At 36.8% G+C, this 17371-nt stretch overlaps 1 protein-coding gene across 24 annotated transcripts in view; it reads left to right on the top strand.

The window, feature by feature from the left end:
* The window catches only part of DLG2 (discs large MAGUK scaffold protein 2), a 1037827-nt gene that overhangs the window by 789650 nt on the left and 230806 nt on the right, over window positions 1–17371 (top strand). For all 24 annotated transcript variants that reach the window (XM_074917829.1, XM_074917850.1, XM_074917842.1 and 21 more), the window contains 2 exons: window positions 2138–2206; window positions 12342–12498. In XM_074917829.1, coding sequence (XP_074773930.1) covers window positions 2138–2206; window positions 12342–12498 — 226 coding nt within the window. The remainder of the gene's footprint in view (window positions 1–2137; window positions 2207–12341; window positions 12499–17371) is intronic.

Below are 17371 nucleotides of genomic sequence, written 5' to 3'. Positions count from 1 at the left end.
ACAACATACTGTGAAATAAATCAAATTCCTGCGTGAAACCTTCAGTTTCTACCTTTCTATGCCTTGTCAATAGATTCTTTTCCCCCCACAAAATATGTAGCATCTGTTGCAAGAATACGAGCTGCTGGTTTAAAGTCTCCGTTGTGGGTTTGGCATTGGCAGTATAGCTCAGGCGCGGCATTGCCATCTTTCTCTTAGAAGCAGAGCTTGACATACAGTGTGACTTAGAGGACCATGACATTTATCATCACCCCTCCTCTGCTTCATTCTTGTTCCTTGTACCAGCCATATTTTTGCATCATTTGATGCAACTTCAGGGAATAAAGTTTCTGAGAGTCAAGCTGCACAGGGAGAAGACGTAGGAGTTATGGCTCTGCTGTGCCACGTCTTTCTCATGTATACAGGGGAAGATTCAGAGTAGAGGCTGTTCCCTTCCTTATTAATTTTGTGTGGGAAGTCAGTACAGGAACGTAAGGATATATGTTCACTTCCAGCTCTGTAGAGGGAGAGGGACAGAAGACAAGCCACAACCTAAACTTTACACTTTTAAAAAATGCATAAACGCTAAAAGAAAGGTAGTTTAAAAATGCACATCTTAAATCATTTGCAAGATGAAAACTTAATGTGAAATTTTAACCAGTCTTCATAAAATATTATTCTGCAGTGGTTGTCCAGCTCAACTATTCTGTTCACACCATGATGCCAGAGATTCACGATACTCCTGTTCATCCTATGTTTTGCTATTAAAACGGATAAGAAAACCTCTGTACTTCTTATAAGGGGAATATACTTTTCCAAAAACCTTCTGAAGTACTCAGAGCAAGGATGAGTAAAGCAGTTTACTAACATGAAACAGGAACGCAATTGTTGCAACAGGAAATACCAGCAGGTAGCAGGTCTTTTGTTTGTCCTGTGGCATAATATCATGTGTCACAAAAAATCACATCTCTTCTGTCAGACAGTATTGACTATGCTACAGGATTAAACGCATGTAAAATAGATGTGTTACTCACTAATGTTGAACGTTTTAGCTTTTAATGAAAGTTGTGCTTCTTCTGAACAAACAGCTCGAGTTGTATACAGAGTTTGAAAGCAAGACAAAATTGCAGTTAGTAGAATCAGTGGTATAAAACTGACTTAAAGATTTATTTTTAATGTGTAGTTTGCATTATTAATACTGGGCCTCACTATGTGATGTAGCCATCTAAACTAATCAGAAGAAATACCCAGATGCTTCTGCTTTTTTATTTTATTTTTATACACATTGTCTTGGGTAAGGAACGCAATTTATTATCACAGAACTCCATTTGACTGGTGCTGTGTTGGTATCCATTCATATTTACATGAACAGGGGTGGTACAATACTATTAAACAATAGTACAATACTGAAATTAATGTATAGTATGTAATTTGTTGGGTTTATGTAACATAATAACTATTTTTGAGGTTCCTTAGTCATGACAACATAACATATGAGAAGCCATTAGACCTCAGGATTTTCAGTCAAAAAGATTTTTCTTTCAGAGTGAGTTTTGCTTTAAAAACACTACATTTTTTTCTAAACGTTGTGTCTCCAATTGATAAATTTCATGTGGACTCAATCTATTGAAAATCTGATAAAAATAGTGAATGTTGGTTGAAATTTGTAAAATTTGATGATACATTATGTGCAACTATAAGCAATGCATGCCTTCTTTTACTGAGCATTCTGCCTGAGAAACACTGAGAATTAGATGGATAACATTTTCATTTACTGTTTTACCTTCTGCTGTGAAATTAACTTTGTGTTTTATGGTTAGTGTATTTAGCAGAACAGTTAGCATCTGGGTTATTTTAAGTCAATGAACTGTGTCTGTGTATATATATTTTAAAAGAGTAAAAAAGATAAGAGAGACTTATTATTTTCATTGTCTGCTCTTAATGAGGAATGAAACCTGATTTTAAACAGGAGAGATTGTAGGGTTGAACCCTTTTTTGAAGAGATGAGCATCACTGAAGTCAAAATGCTTTAGACATGTAAAACAATCTGATTGTTATTTCTATTTTGGCATTACCTAAACTGCTAGAGACAATAATAAGAAGAGAAACTTCTGTTTCTTTAACAAATGCTTTTCTTTATTCTTCCCTGGTCATACAGTCATTCCCAGCACAGCACTGCAACGCGTCCACCCACAGTGAGCTTGCAGCGGACCATTTCTGTGGAAGGGTAAGATCATTCTCTGTTGAAGCTGCCTGTAGAGCTCTCATATACCACTAAGCCAGACACTGAACTACCCACACACACATAGCTGTCAGCTAGATGTGGTTTTGCATACCACAATGTTTAAGTCTGTGAGATGAAGAAATAAATACTTTCAGATTAGTGCTGATCCTTTCTAGATACTTACACTGACGTTTTGGTTTTCATGGAGATGAGAATATCTGTCATGGAGATATATTAACTACAATCTCTTCAATTCATCTCACTTGACTAGTGTTAATATTTATGTGTGTTAACTGTAAAATGGTTCCCACTAATCATGGAAATACCCAGTGAAGTCTTACACTATCTTCTTAATGTATGCATGAGTTCTTTTTGACAAAGCAGTGTCCCGAACTAAGGATGAAGAAGTACTGATAGAGAATAATAATCCTGTGCTGGTGTATATCTGTGTATATTCATATGTTGCTTGTAGAAGTATAGCTCAGAGTGTTTAGCTGACTCCATTTTAACAAAAACATTTGGGTAAAGTATGAATAATTCACAACCACAATTAATATTCTTGGGTCTTTACAATATTAGACAAGCCAATATTTAGCACTGAAACACAGATTTTTGTTGCACTGACTGGCATAATTTGCAAAAAATGTTAGATTTGTTTCTCCCCTCCCATAGAAATGTGGAACTGTTTGAAATGTTTTGTAAGCATGAATAGTAACTTGTCATTGGCTGCTTTCAGGTCCCATTTCAAAACTTTTCTTTCTTGTGATAAAAGTAAGAATCCAAAGTTCCCATACAGGAAAGATGTCATCTTACTGTATTTTGGTTTATGTTACAACTTTACTGTGGTGCAGTCAGCAAATCAAATGGTAGATATGTGAAATAATCCACTCCTAAGTGAGACCCAAAGTGTTTTTCACACAAGTTTCAATTTTTTTTTTTCTTATTTAGATCTAACATTTTAAGTTTTTACTTAAAATGTGTAGGACAGCTATAGTAGTTATTCATTGAAAACAAGACTGAATAATGAAGTTGCTAGAGGAAGGGTGAATATGGCTTAAGGGCCGTCATCTGGAAGGTAATTCTATAAATAAAGTTATCATCCAAACTTCCTGCTCAAAATAGGGCTAATTTCAAGTTAAATCAGGTTGCTCAGGGTCTTGCTCAGTTCAGCTGTGACTAGCACCAAATGTGGAGCTTGCACAAGTTCTGATCAACTTGTCTCAGTGCTTAAACACCCTCACTTCAGATTTATTTTCTTTATCTCTCTCTTTCTCTCTAACTAATAGAGAGAGTCATAATAAATTCCCCTGTCTTTTCCTCAGATCAACTCATGAATAAATTGATGTTTGAAATAAACTGAGCTTCCAGAACAAGTTTACCAATTAAGATGGTGATTGGATTTAAAAAAAAAAAAAAAGGAAAATGAAAAAAAGAAAAGAGTTTGCTAAATTAGGTTTAAGGAAAGAAATTCAGTTATGCTGTCTCTGATTTGGTCTCCTGGACTTCGTAATTCAAGAGGTATCCTGCAGGTTTAAACTCCTACTGAATTTTTGAAATCAATCTGTCTACATGAATTTTTAGATAAATTGCAGAATCTGTGCTGGCCACGCAGACAAGTTGCATATATTGTATATGAATCATTAGAGCGCAGGAAATCTGAAATTGATATTACAGGTCTCCTGCTGTTCAGGAGGTAGAAGAATATCTGGCTTGTAATTATTACTAATCAACTTACACTGAGTCATTTTTCATTTCACATAGGAAAGTGGGACTGTTAACCTATTACACCGCTGAGCAAAAATAAGTAATCAGCTCAGCCCTAAATATTTCATTATGTTAAAGCTCTATTTATTCTAATGTTTATGTGAAGTCCATGCTGCTAAGTATGTTTATACCTAACACAATTTGAGGTCAAAACAAAGTTATTTTTCTCCTTTAGGAACAGGGTTTCCATCAGTAGAGTCCTGTATTTAGGTGACTCATTATATTGCTTTTGAGATGCACTTTGTAAATAGCTGCTTTACCTGCAGTGCATCCCTAGCACATGCTTATATTTGTGGCCTGCATGCTGGCTCTGTGTGACTGACTGTGTAGTCACTGAAGTAATATAATTATTGGGTCCTGTGAAGGAGAAATGAAATATGGGAGGGTTAAAGAAATACAGGGGGAATTGCATTCACTGGCATTTATTCCTTTCCACCCTGTTGAATATGTGATGATTGAGCTGGCTAGAACAGATTTTTTAAAAACTTTAATAGTTTTTTCATCTAGGTGATGGATGCATACATAAAACCAATTATTTTTTTAAGGAGGGCTTTTGTGGACTTCATGTACAGCAGAAAAATGGGTATCAAGGTGAAAAAAAAGATGTCTTTAAAGATTAAATTTTCTTTGCATTCAAGCCATATATTCTTCACAGTGTAATAACTGTACATGAGGTGAACAGATTTATTATGTGTATAAAAGCATGAACTTCACAGGTGTTTGATGTTATTGTTAGTGTGATCTAATTTGTAAATTCCCTACTGGTTTATTTGCATGGTTTAAAAACAGGAAAACTATAATGTTTGAATTTGAAAATAACATTGGCTTGAGTTTTTTGAAATGGCTTAATGAACAATTTTAACTGTGAGTATTCAAAATAAGAAAAATGTTGAATGAAAGCTGAGACCTGTTATTTGGAAATCCTGCTGTACTGTTGCACGAAGCTATAAAGTTAGTGGTGTACGATAGCTATTCTCTCTGCAGTTGACATTCAGACTAAATTATATTTTCTATGCTACCAGTTATCTCTTCTGCTGAGCTGCTTAGGAACTGGGATTTCAACTTATTTGATCAAGAGTGTTTTGATGGAAATTTTAAGTGAACTTATCAGCATGACTGAGTATCTTAAATATAAAAATATTTATACATAAATAAACAGCATTTGAACCATGACTAAGGGTAAGAATTTTTTTTCTGAACAGGACAGATACTGCAGACCGCTCTGTGTTTCAAAAGTGTCTTAGAAGTAATTTTGGGTGCTTGCTACTAACAGACTGTGTGTTGATATTTCGAAACATGGCTTAGGGGCACTGCTATTTTATAGCCTTTGAATACTTCCTATCTCCTGACAGTGCAATAGGGTTGCCTGTCACCATTTCCATCTCATCTAGCCTTGTTTACAAACTGAAAAGCTGGAGCATTCATGGTAAACAGAGCCTTCGAATGCTGTAAGAAACAGTTTATAGAAAAGTGGTTTCAATCTGGAACCAATAGTTTTTAAAAGCAGGATGCAAAGCAACTTTTCCAGTATGGAGTTGCCTGTGTTGGGTGTAGCAGGTGGAACAGAGATGCAGTTTTCAGGGTATATTTTGATAATTAGCATGTAAATAATGTACCTCCTGGATCAGGGAAGGGAGGCAAGTGCTTATGTGAGACAAAGTATAAATGAATAAGCGTACTGGAATAATCATCTCCCTTTCAAAGTTAAAGAGCATATTAGCTGTCCTACACTGTCACTCTAGAAATCAATGAGCTTTCTCAAATCTAGGAAATGTACTCCTGTGCATTTGAAGTAAATGTCAGGTGTCATGGCAAAAATACAGACCAGTTTTTCAAATAAGAGATTATTCCTGTATGCCAATTCCATCTTGCTAGCTGTAAGCAGAAAACACTGCCTGGTATGCAGGCTTTAATTTCTCTGCAAAAGACAAAATGAAAGACTGTTAAAGTCCAGAGGGGTTCCCACAAAACAAATAAAGTCGCACACATATAAGCCAGTGCACTCATGCATGCATCAGTCAGGCTGAAGCCTGGCTCCCAGTAGGTTCCCTCGTATTAAATATACTTCAGAGTTTGTGACAAGTTAGACATGATGCTTGCAGAATAAATGCATTAAAAATGCAGTCAGTATTATAGTTAGGATAAAGTATTGCTTCTACAGTTAATGCTAACATTCAATCAACAAAAAATACCAAGGAAACCATAGTCAAATAAACGGATAAAATACTTGTTTCAAGCAGAATGGGGAACTGTAGTAAGCAAAGTTATATTTTGCTATGTAATATGATAAATCAACTTCTCATTAAAGGCTTAGTTGTTAATATATCAACATTTAGTAAAATGAAATAATAAGTCACTAATCAATTACAGGTAATGGAAATGGATGACCAAAACATTGTCTCCGTTTAAGAAGGCAAAGTTACCCCTCTGGACTGTGATGCTCAGTGTGACAGCAATAGATAAGAGGAAGTTTTCCATACGTTTGTTATTTTCAATCCTAATTAAAGTCACAAATCAGGGATTACACCTCACTGGGTCAGGTGCAACACTGATGGGTAACACTGATGTGTTCAGCCTCTCTGAGGCTCTGAGATGTAAAGGACTGAGGACTGGAGGAAGGAAGGTCTGCCAGCTCCCTACCTCTGCCAGGTTCATGGGGTTTTGGAAACCTCACAAGAAAGGTAGATCAGAGGGAGGGCTGGGGAGGAAAACAGGGGTAGTGCTGTTTCACATTGTGCCAGAAAGATTTTGCCAAGCCTAAAAGGGGAATAACAAGGGGAAAAGCAGTAGCCAAGATGCTACAGAGACGGTACTGCAATAAAACAACAGATGAGAGAGATACAGATAGATTTTTCTCTAAACTGTTGTGAAGCAGAGTTGTAGAAGTTACAAAAGAAAATTTAAAGAAGCCAAGTGAGTTTGGTTTTGCCTGAACTTCAGAGTCTTTTAAAAAAGTGTTTGTGCATATTCCAGGCCTTCAGTCACTTAAGATTTCACATTCTCTCTTGTGTGATTAATCAAATTTTAAAACATACACTCTGGCACATTCTCTGTCCATTCTAGCTTTCTGTGTTAAATGCTGTGAAGAAGAATGCTCAATCTATTTGAATTACCTTTTTTAGGTCTTTCCAGTATGAGTGCCCTTTGGCTGTCTGAAATAAACATGTGGTTATTTATCAGAAATTTTTGAAGCATGAGAGGAAAACTAGAAGTATTGTACTGAAAGAGAAATGGGTTGATAAGCCAACTGACCCTAAGCAGGCATAGCTCACAGAGGTAACTGTCAGAAGCCAAACACCATACTGCTCAGAAGAAGGGTGCCTTGATCCCTTAGATTTGGGTTATTTTTCCACCTGAAGTACTACTAATGTGTGACCTGAACCAATTAATACAATTTCTACTTCAATTTTCCCTCCTGCTATTTGCTACTTTAAGTAGCTTGAATGTTTTTTGTTGCATTGTATGTGTGTAGTGCTTTGCAGAGAGGGTGTGGGGCCTTAGCTGGAGACTGGGTGCTACCCTAATGCAAACAGTAAGTTAAATAAATACTCTTCTGAGCTTTCTATGATGTGTGTTACTGTAACAGCAAATCAGCATGTGCATGAATGGATGCATGATTCCATGATAGCCTTTGTGAAGCAACCAGCATTTTGGAAAAAAAAAAACCAAACAACCACACCAAAACAACAAAAAACCTGCAGCCAAAGCAAGATCAAAGCTATATTTCTAAGTTCCTGCAGATCTGGGATACCTCTTTCGTTGTATATAACTGAAGAACTCTCTAGGGTCTGATATTTTAAAGCACCCAGTGTGCTTAGTATTTCTGTAGGTGTTCCAAAAAGCAGAAAATCATTTCAACACCCCAGTTATATAGGTGGTGGAAAAGAAAGACAGAGCTGCACCAGTGTGAGATGAATACTAAAACTGACTGTATTCTTTAATGTAACCAGAAGCACAAAATAAGCAAATTAAAAATGGATTTTCTTTCAGTTAGTTATTATAAGAATTCCTTATTTTCAAAAAGCTCTTCCCCTTCATTTATCAGTCCAGTTTTTAATCTCTTAAATTAAATATATAATTACTCTGGATTCATGATTTATAGAAGAATTATAGGGATACTCACATTTTTTGCCTTGTGATTTTCTTATTGTAAAAGAGTAAACTGATCAAAACAAAATACTCAGTACAAGTGTAGTGGATACAAAACTCTGAGCTGTTTTCAAGGTAATGAAAAAATAAAACAAATATGAACCAAAAAAAAAAGTGTTGTGGAGGAAAAAGGCCTCACTTTTTTGATTTATTCAGTTAATCACATTTTTATGAGAGAAGAAATCTTCTTAAGTGTTGAAGTTTTACCCGCTCTGATTTGTTACTACTTGTTGGTTTCAAATATTAATTTAATAATACTTTACTCTTATACCAGGCCTGCAATTTATAATGTGCTTTACAGAATCTGATCTGATGCACTCCCTGAAGCAAGTAACCAAGTCCATCCAAATTGATTCTTCTATTGATTTCTGAGCTTGTAAATTTGTGTGGATCGCAGCACTTTATTTGCTTCTTTGCTGCTGGCTCTATTATAGTGAATCTTCCTTTCTTTTCTCTACCTTTTTAATTCCTTCCCAGTTCTCCTTTACAGATGCACTGTCTCTCTTTATCCTCTTCTCCCTTTTATTTTCTCTTTTCTTTTTTTTTTTTTTTTTTTTTTCCCCTTCTGCTGCCTTGTCAGTCCAGGAATGTTTTCGTCTCACACTCCTTTCTAATTTCTGCTTGATTTCCCCTGCTGCTCTTCTCTGTTTGTATTTGGTACAAAGCTGCGGGAGGGCATAAAACATGCACACACAAAATTAAAGTGCTAGTATGCTTTGTTAGCAGCTAGAAACTTACCTTCAGCTGTATTTATCACAGAAGAAATTGTAAATGGGATAAGTAGTTAAAGCTGGAGGCAGAAACATGCATTTCAGAAACACTGGATGTTAGACTGTTCCGTTTTACCAGGTAGCTACAGAGTGCCACCTATTGTCTCCAGACAAAACAGTGAGCTTTTAAGTTACCCTGAAATTACTTTTGCCTCAGTTGCTGTTTTCTGCAGAGAACTACACATTTTTACTGAGCGTATTCTTCAAGAAAACATAATTCACATTTGAGTTACTTTTCTTTGACTTCTTACTCTCCCATTACCATGTCATCTTTAAGTCCTTTATTCTATTTCCTCTTTTACAACACTTATCTGCATTCTTTCAGGTGTATCAGAGATACATTCATAAAGATTTTTAATAGAGGCAAAGGACTTTTTCCAAATGTTGCTTCCCAGATATTCAAGAAAAATTGGAGCACCTCTTCTTAGATTTCCTTAACCATCATATTAAAGGAGTTGACTATAAATACTGATATCAGGCAAATAAATATGTAACATCCTCATCTTCAGCTTTATCAAAACAAGCCTTTTCTTTGAGTGTGGCTAAACCATTGTCTGATAACTCAGTTCTGCATTACTCTTAAGAGATCACCTGGTCAGTGCCCAGTACTGTCGTTTGTTTAAGAAACTTTTCTCCTACTTTAACTTCAAAACATGCTACAAAGCTTTATGATCATCATAAAGTTTTGTTTTGGGTTTTTTTTTTCATTTTCACACTGAATACACAATGCAAGTGTGGACCATTATATATTTACAAAATCTTAGTTTTTTATTATATTATGGCATATACCTACTACTACTGTAGTTTTTGCAGTACAGTTGTGTCTAAAGGTTATTTCTATGATGATGACAACAACACTTGTGTGTTCTTGAATCCACCTTTCAGATTCTGCAGGATACTCAGATACGAAAGAAATACGAAGACATGTTACGGTTGGTCAGTCTCTATATAGTCAAACTTGACTCAGGTCCAAAATGACCTGATTAGGCTAAAGAGCAGGAGCCAGAAACCATTGTGTTCTAATCACAGCTTCTGACATTTCCCTGTTATTGTTTGAGCTTCCTCTGAACATAATCATCCAAAAGCAGAATGTGAATTTTGCTGTCAAAAGGCCAAAATTACAAAACAGCACTGACAGCGTTTTAGGCATAAATCTGCTGACTTGATCAGAGACAGGGATTAATAACTGGGCCAACTTTTTGTTGAGCTGCACAGCTTACTATTCAGTGGATACCCAGTTGCATTGACCTAGTTTTGCCCATAGCAATGGCTTTCAACTTTATGATCCAAACTGCCTGTCATATGTGGAAATACTCAGTTTCATTTTGAACAAGAGCTCTTCAAATTTCTCACCAGCAGAGCATGGAAATATATTTTTTTTACTTTACTGGCTCTTTTTCCTGAATATTCAGGTAAATAATAATTACAGTAGCTCAGCTCTCTCAAAGTATTTTTGATGTGTAGGACTCGAAGACAACATGTCACCATATCATTTTGTGGATGAGGAAATTGAAGCTGGAAGAACAAATGACTTGCCATGATCACTCAGCAGTGCATTGGCTAAGCAGGGAAAGGATTTCATGCTTCCAGCTCGCTGTCCTAGTTCTGCTCCAATCCCCAGGCCACCTTTTCTAATTAAAAACCTGTTTAGATATCTTAGATCTGGATTATATTATGTCTAACCTGCACATATTTAAGAAGGTGCTAAAAGTGTTGCTAGAAGGCAAATCAACAACAGTGCTCCAAAAGAACAGAAAACCCTTTTTATTTTCTGATTGGTTAAAAATACTTCAAGAATATACAACCTCATGACAATACGTCTTTTTCTCACAGCTGTATTTTTAAAAGGTTGTTTTCTGACTATAAAATATTAAGAAAAGGTTGTAAGATGGAGAATCATATGGAGTGGGACTAATACTTTCACTAAAGGTTACAGTCACCTTTAAAAATATTATAAAAATTTAGTTTTTTCTTTCAAAAATCTTAAGCTTTGGTTTCAGAAAGTTGAGATGTTATTTAAAGATCATGATCAAGCTGGGGATACTGTTTGAACATTAGCACTGCGCAAACATGAACACACACCAACTGATTTCAGAATTATTGTGTAAAAATTAAGTCACCATGTATACAGCCATAAGACTTAACTCACAGCAAATAAGACATCCCTCGATTAATCTTTTTTCCCCCCTCCCTTTTCTTCTCTTTAAAAAGAAATTGGAAATGAAAAAGCCATTCATATGATGTAGAACTATTACATTGTACAGAGGAAATACTGGATCCTTTTTACAAGCAACATTCTGGAGCATGTTTCTGTAGATGGGGGATGTGTGGGTGTGTGTTTACAGTTGTCACTTTGCTGGTAACTTTTTGAGAATTAGAAGAACATCTTATTCCTCTGTGAGGAGTCACAGACCCATAAATGTGTGTGTTTGTGAGTACCTGCAGGGCTGGGCTTAAGATTTACACATACCACTTACAGCATTTACACTTTTTCTGAAAAATAAATCATTAGAGGGATTTGAAATGGGGTAAGTGCCAATAAATAGGGGAGATGGGGGTGGGGGGTGTATGTGGTTGTGTATGCTTGTGTATCCAAGGGGGAGACAGATCTGAGGCCTCGTATGTAGAGATTGGGAACCAGAATACCTGGGACACTTTCTCAGGGGTGCTACCCTGATTGCTTAGGAAAGTCATCTCTTTCTGGACCTGTTTTCCCATCAATAAAGCACATGCTATTATGTTTACATCCTTTGAGGCATATTTTCAATTTACAGATAGAAAGTTCTGTATGAGATGTAGCTGTTATTATTTATTGATTTCCTTCATAATGAACAAGTTTTTAAACAAGTAAGGCAAAACCAGGTATCTCTTGGTCTGGTTCAGTGATAAAGCTGTGGTGTGACTTTACAATTGCAAGCTCCTGATAATGTAAAACCAGAGATTTTCATGAGATTCTGCTCTACTAGCTTGATCATACAAATGTTATTTGCTCCAAATCTGTCAGGATCAAACACGCTTGCCATTGTTTTGCCTAGAGTTTTGAATTTTTTCTTTGTTCATTTGTTTAAAAAAAAAGCAAGATTAAAACTAGAAAAAAGATTGATTCTACCTGTATATACAGTATTGCTGTAAATGAGATTATAAAATATGTTCAGTTCTTTGTGTTTTTCTTTCAATGAATCTGTCACTTAACTTGGTGAAGATCACTCCAGTGGGCTGAAATTAATAGAGATGTTTGGATTCAGCCATGAGGAAGAAAAAAAAGAGAGCACTTGTTAATTCTTACTTCCCCTGTTCTCCAGTTAAGAGAATTATCTAATTTCTTAAATGGTTTCTTTAGACAATGACAGACCATTGTGTCTTAAGCAAAATACAGTATGCTTAAGATGCCTTGAGAGATGTGTACACACTGAGGGTTTTGAATAGATAAACATTATAACTTTGTTTCTATACAGAGAGCCTCGAAAAATCATCCTGCACAAGGGCTCCACAGGACTTGGTTTTAACATTGTGGGAGGAGAAGACGGGGAAGGCATTTTCGTGTCTTTCATCCTAGCAGGCGGGCCTGCTGATCTCAGCGGAGAACTGCAGCGAGGAGATCAAATTTTGTCTGTAAGTATTTGTGTTGGGCTTTGCTGGTAACTAGTTAATCTTGTTCTTTCCCTGTACTGAAAGGGACACACAAAGAACTCTTTTTGCTTTCAAAATCGTGAAATCCAGGCTGGAAATAGTTTATCTCTGAATATTTTGTTCATTTCTTCTTGGTTTTTATAGCATTTGTTAACAGTGTTACTTGTACTTAGCTCAGAATGAGACTTTTCTCTGCTTAATGCTATCTACAGTACGGCAACACTGCAGAGAGGAGCTAAACACAGTGCAGACCTCAGCATCTCCTGGTTTAACCCATCATCCAGTTCCATTTTCCCCAAAATGCACTACTGAGTCCAAAGATTTCACGATTTCAGCTTTTCTTTGAGGAGAAAAAGCAGTACAGTGAAATCATCTAGGCTAGGGGTGCCATCTAGTGTGCACTAAACTGCTCTAGCAAATGGCCCCATACAAGGAGGAGATTAATTAGGTTATGTTAATTATCTCTGTGCCTCTAATGAATTTGATGATCACTCTGAAATTAATTTTCAAATTTTAGAGTATAAAAGGCTTTTCAGCCCGAGGTTATATCTTGCATACTTAGTCTCAAAAACATCTTTTTAATTTTTTTTCATGTATATATTGATAGCATGCATTTAAAAGAAAGAGCATTTATGTTTTAGGCTCTGTCAAGTAATTGAACATCTGACTGAAACAATCTGAACGTAAAGCATTTTGAATGACAATAAAAGTCCTGAAAATATAGTTAAATATCCATTCACATTATGCCACCTTACAAAAAAAAGAAACTATCCAAAATGGGTACAGTTGTGGCTGTTTCATGCAAAATAAATAAATAGCCTTAAGGCAAAGAACTAAAACAAACAACTGGACCTGTAGGAGCAAGTCCAGAGGAGGGTTATGAGGATGCTCAGGGGGCTGAAGCACCTCCCCTGTGAGGACAGGCTGAGAGAGTTGGGGAGGTTCATCCTGGAGAAGAGAAGGCTCCGGGGAGACCTTAGAGCGGCCTTCCAGTACTTAAAGGGGGCTACAGGAAAGGTGGGGAGAGACTCTTTACCAGGGAGTGTGGAGATAAGACAAGGAGTAGCAGTTTTAAACTGAAAGTGAGTATGTTTAGATGAGATGTAAGGAAGAAATTCTTCCCTGTGAGGGAGGTGAGGCCCTGGCACAGGTTGCCCAGAGCAGCTGTGGCTGCCCCCTCCCTGGAAGGGTTCAAGGCCAGGTTGGACGGGGCTTTGGGCAACCTGGGCTAGTGGAAGGTGTCCCTGCCCATGGCAGGGGGTTGGAACTAAATGATCTTTAAGGTCCTTTTCAACCCAAACCATTCTGTGTTTCTATTAATTCATCCCAGATGAGTGATGGACCCCCTAGACTGCAATGTCACACTCACTCCCACTGTTGTGCTTTCTGTCCCTGTGAATCTTGCATCCTTGGCTGCACTTTGCTTAGCATTGGGGTGGAAGATGACTTTAGTCTGGACAGTTTGTGGTATGGTTCTGTGACACTTTCCTGGTCAGTGTTTAAATCCCTTCATGAGGAAGGGAACCATGGAATTGGTTTTCCTGCATTGCTAAGGAGTGCCTTGGCCACTGGCCGATTCTGTGAAAAGTGAATTTGCCTTCCACCTGTCAATATTTTGGTGTGAAAAGGTGGCTGGAGCTGCTTTGTGATACATGGAAAATCCAGTGAGTTAGCACCAAAGGGGTGCAGTAACCTTGAAGTTGTGAGTATCATAGTAGTATATTTTACTGAGAACTGTTCCTTGAAAATGCTTTAAGAAAAACTGAGAAAGAGCAAGGATGTTTAGGTGCCTTAAAGAGATCCCCAAGCAGAAAGTTTGTAGGAAACTGAAAGAAAACCAAAATAGACTCTTACAAGGTTATCAGCATGAAGAGATAAGGAAGTCAAAGGCCTGTGCCAAGAAGAAAACAGACAAGAAACTCTAAGAATAGAAATGGAAATTTCTCCAGGGCAATTATGCAATTTCTTTTTCTTTGGCTACATGCAGCAAAAAAAGGCTGATTGAAAGAGCACTATGAAACCAAAACCTTTCATAGTACATTGTATTCAGAAATCCAGAAGCTCAGATACAAATTTTAAAGTCCATTTTCCTTTATTTTTAAGAAGACATCTATTTAGCACTGTACGGTACTGCCACAGTTTAATTTTTAACTCTGATTTTTGTCTGTTTGGTAGCAATTTTTCCCGTAAGTTCTAATTAAAGTTACCAGTGTTGCTGCAGCATTTACTTGTCATGCAAGAGTAGTTTACTTGTTCATTGAGCAGAGAGGAATGGAAATTATTACCAAATTAGACTGCATGCATATCCCCAGGCAATCACCAAGTCAGGCACTGCTTACTTATTTAGTCACAAATAACTATTATGAATCCATTTTTCCATATTCAGGCAAATCAAATGTCATGCACAGGATACTTTTAGAGCTGATTAATCTTAGACCATTGTCTAGTGAAGGGTCCCAGACACCTTAATTTTATAAGGGCTGCACAAAGTAGGTCTGTTTCTTTCTGTTTGTTCTTTCTTGCCTCATCCCTCAGAAACACTTATTTCCCTACAGAAATAGTTTTTCCATTTGTTTAAAACATAACAAATCTGATTTACCAAGAACAAATAGTACCCCGAAAGCTAGTATTTCTAATTAACTCAGGCTTGGTTAAATTTCTTTCAGACAGAGAGCATAGTAAGTGATTTAAACTTTGGAGATCTGGATTTAATTCTTTGATTTTGCTGTTGTTCTTCTATGTGACCTTAGGGTGCTTAGGTTTTTTAAGCCTCAATCTCCTGCATGGAAGAGGAGGATCACAGCACTTTCCTAATTCCTGCCTATGCTGTGAATATGGTGTACCGTTGTCTGGTTGAGAGATGTGTATGCTCACCTTTAGGAAGGTACCTATAAAAATACCTTGAGTAGACAGCAAATCCATGAGTGGGTCCCAACAAAGCTAGGAATAGGCATTGCCTTTGGAATGTATACATAGTCTCAGAGTCAGCCCACAAGGCTTGGACAAATCCCATAACCTCTCTGCCTCTCTTTCTGCCTGATTGCTCTTACATGACAGGGAGGGGTCCAAGCCTACAGCCCTCAAGGAGCTTTATGAAAGATTATTCCACAGCCTTGGCCCCATGGACGAGGGAAATTTGAGTTTATTTTTCCCCAGTGCCACCAGGTGGCATCACCGGATCAGTAGTGACAGAGATCTGCCTTTGGAAACAGACTAAAACCTTGGACAAAGCAGCCATAGCTGTATTTTTCCGTTTTCAGTTAATTGACTGGAAATGTTTAAAACTTATCTCAGAAAGCAGACTGATATTCCCAATGCTTCTGTGCAGAGACAAAATGAATCCTATCTGAACCTTGAAGGCAAATTGAAGAATAATAGAAAAAGTTCTATTTCAAATAGTAAAATATTTCAAATAGAAAAAAACTTAATTATAGTGTTACATTCATGATAAGCTGGTTTTTCCCCCTAAAAGGGGGAATATCCTAAATAATATCCTAAAAGGTAGGATATTTTTAAATGCTGGTTTCTTCACGCTGTAATTCATTATGCTGTTGTGAATTACCACCAAACTGAACATTTTCCTTCTCAGTTCTAAATGTCTTTAAAATGAATACATCACTAGTGTACCTTTATCAATATAACAGAATATATCCCTCCCTGTAATACTGGTTTTTTATTAAGTACAATGTAAATATTATCAAGTAGCATTTTGAATACTAATTGACATCAAGATCTGAGTGCTCTGTATACACAGATTACATGAATAACCCAAACGAAACAGCTCAGAATATCAATAGAAGTATTATTTCCATTGTAGAGCAGTGGAAATGAGGTGCCAGTATGTCAGCTGATTTGTTTAAAATCATGTGAGAAGTCTGGGCCAAGTCTAGAGTTAGAGGCTGCTTGAACTCTGATCTAACCCCAAGTTCTCCATCTGTTAGGGAAGTGCAGTCTCCAATAAAAGTAAAATGTAATGTTCCTTGATGCCATTCTTGCAATTTAAAATTCCACTTCCAATGCTAAGGATTATATTGCCTATTAAAAGAGCAAGGGGAACCCAGTGTTAGTGAAAATCACCTGCATGAGAACAAATTATTTCCAAAAGCCATACACATAAAATGGCAACACATTGTGTATACATCCTTGCTGACAGAAAGCAGTACAAATCTTATAATTTTAGGAAAGAGGCTCATAATGAATACATTGTAATCTTTAGGGGAAAATTTTTAGGAGGAGGAATGTGGTCCTATTCAAACAAAAATTTCCACATAATTTTTTGCTTTACAATCTCAAATCAAAATTATGATAAAACATACCTACTTACTTTAGGTGTCCTAACCTGCATGCTTCAAAGCACTGTCCGTGCCGGGTGGGCAACTTCATCTATAGGTACAGTACCTAGTGCACAGGTCGTTAGTTTGCAAGTTCAGCAGCAAAATTCAGATTTACAGTTTACACACAAATACTTAGGGCATATTTCTCCTTGAATTCCTATGATGACCCTGTTTTTCAAACAGTTTCATAGTTTTCCACAAGACTTCATCAAGTTAAAAATTTATATAAAGAGAGAATTAAGGTGAATTAATAGTCATAAGGAGGTAACATTAGCACTTGAATCTTCGCCTTTGAAATTACTGAATTTTGTGTCTTTGGACAAGACTCAACCTCAGATTTAAGATACTTAATTTTAGACATCCACATGCTTGCTGAGAGTCTGGTTGCCATTAAAGTCGATGGAGGCTATAGAATGATTCAACTGAGCAACTATGAGTTGTGTAGAGTGAGTTGAATAGCTCTTCAGGCTTTACTGCATGTATTGATTGGGTATCCATTGACTTTAAGCTTCAACACTGAC

This window comes from Athene noctua, chromosome 1 (genome assembly GCF_965140245.1).
Source record: "Athene noctua chromosome 1, bAthNoc1.hap1.1, whole genome shotgun sequence".
Taxonomy (NCBI): Eukaryota; Metazoa; Chordata; class Aves; order Strigiformes; family Strigidae; genus Athene; species Athene noctua.
Note: the sequence above shows the minus strand (reverse complement) of the source record. Positions and strands in the feature narration are given on the sequence as shown.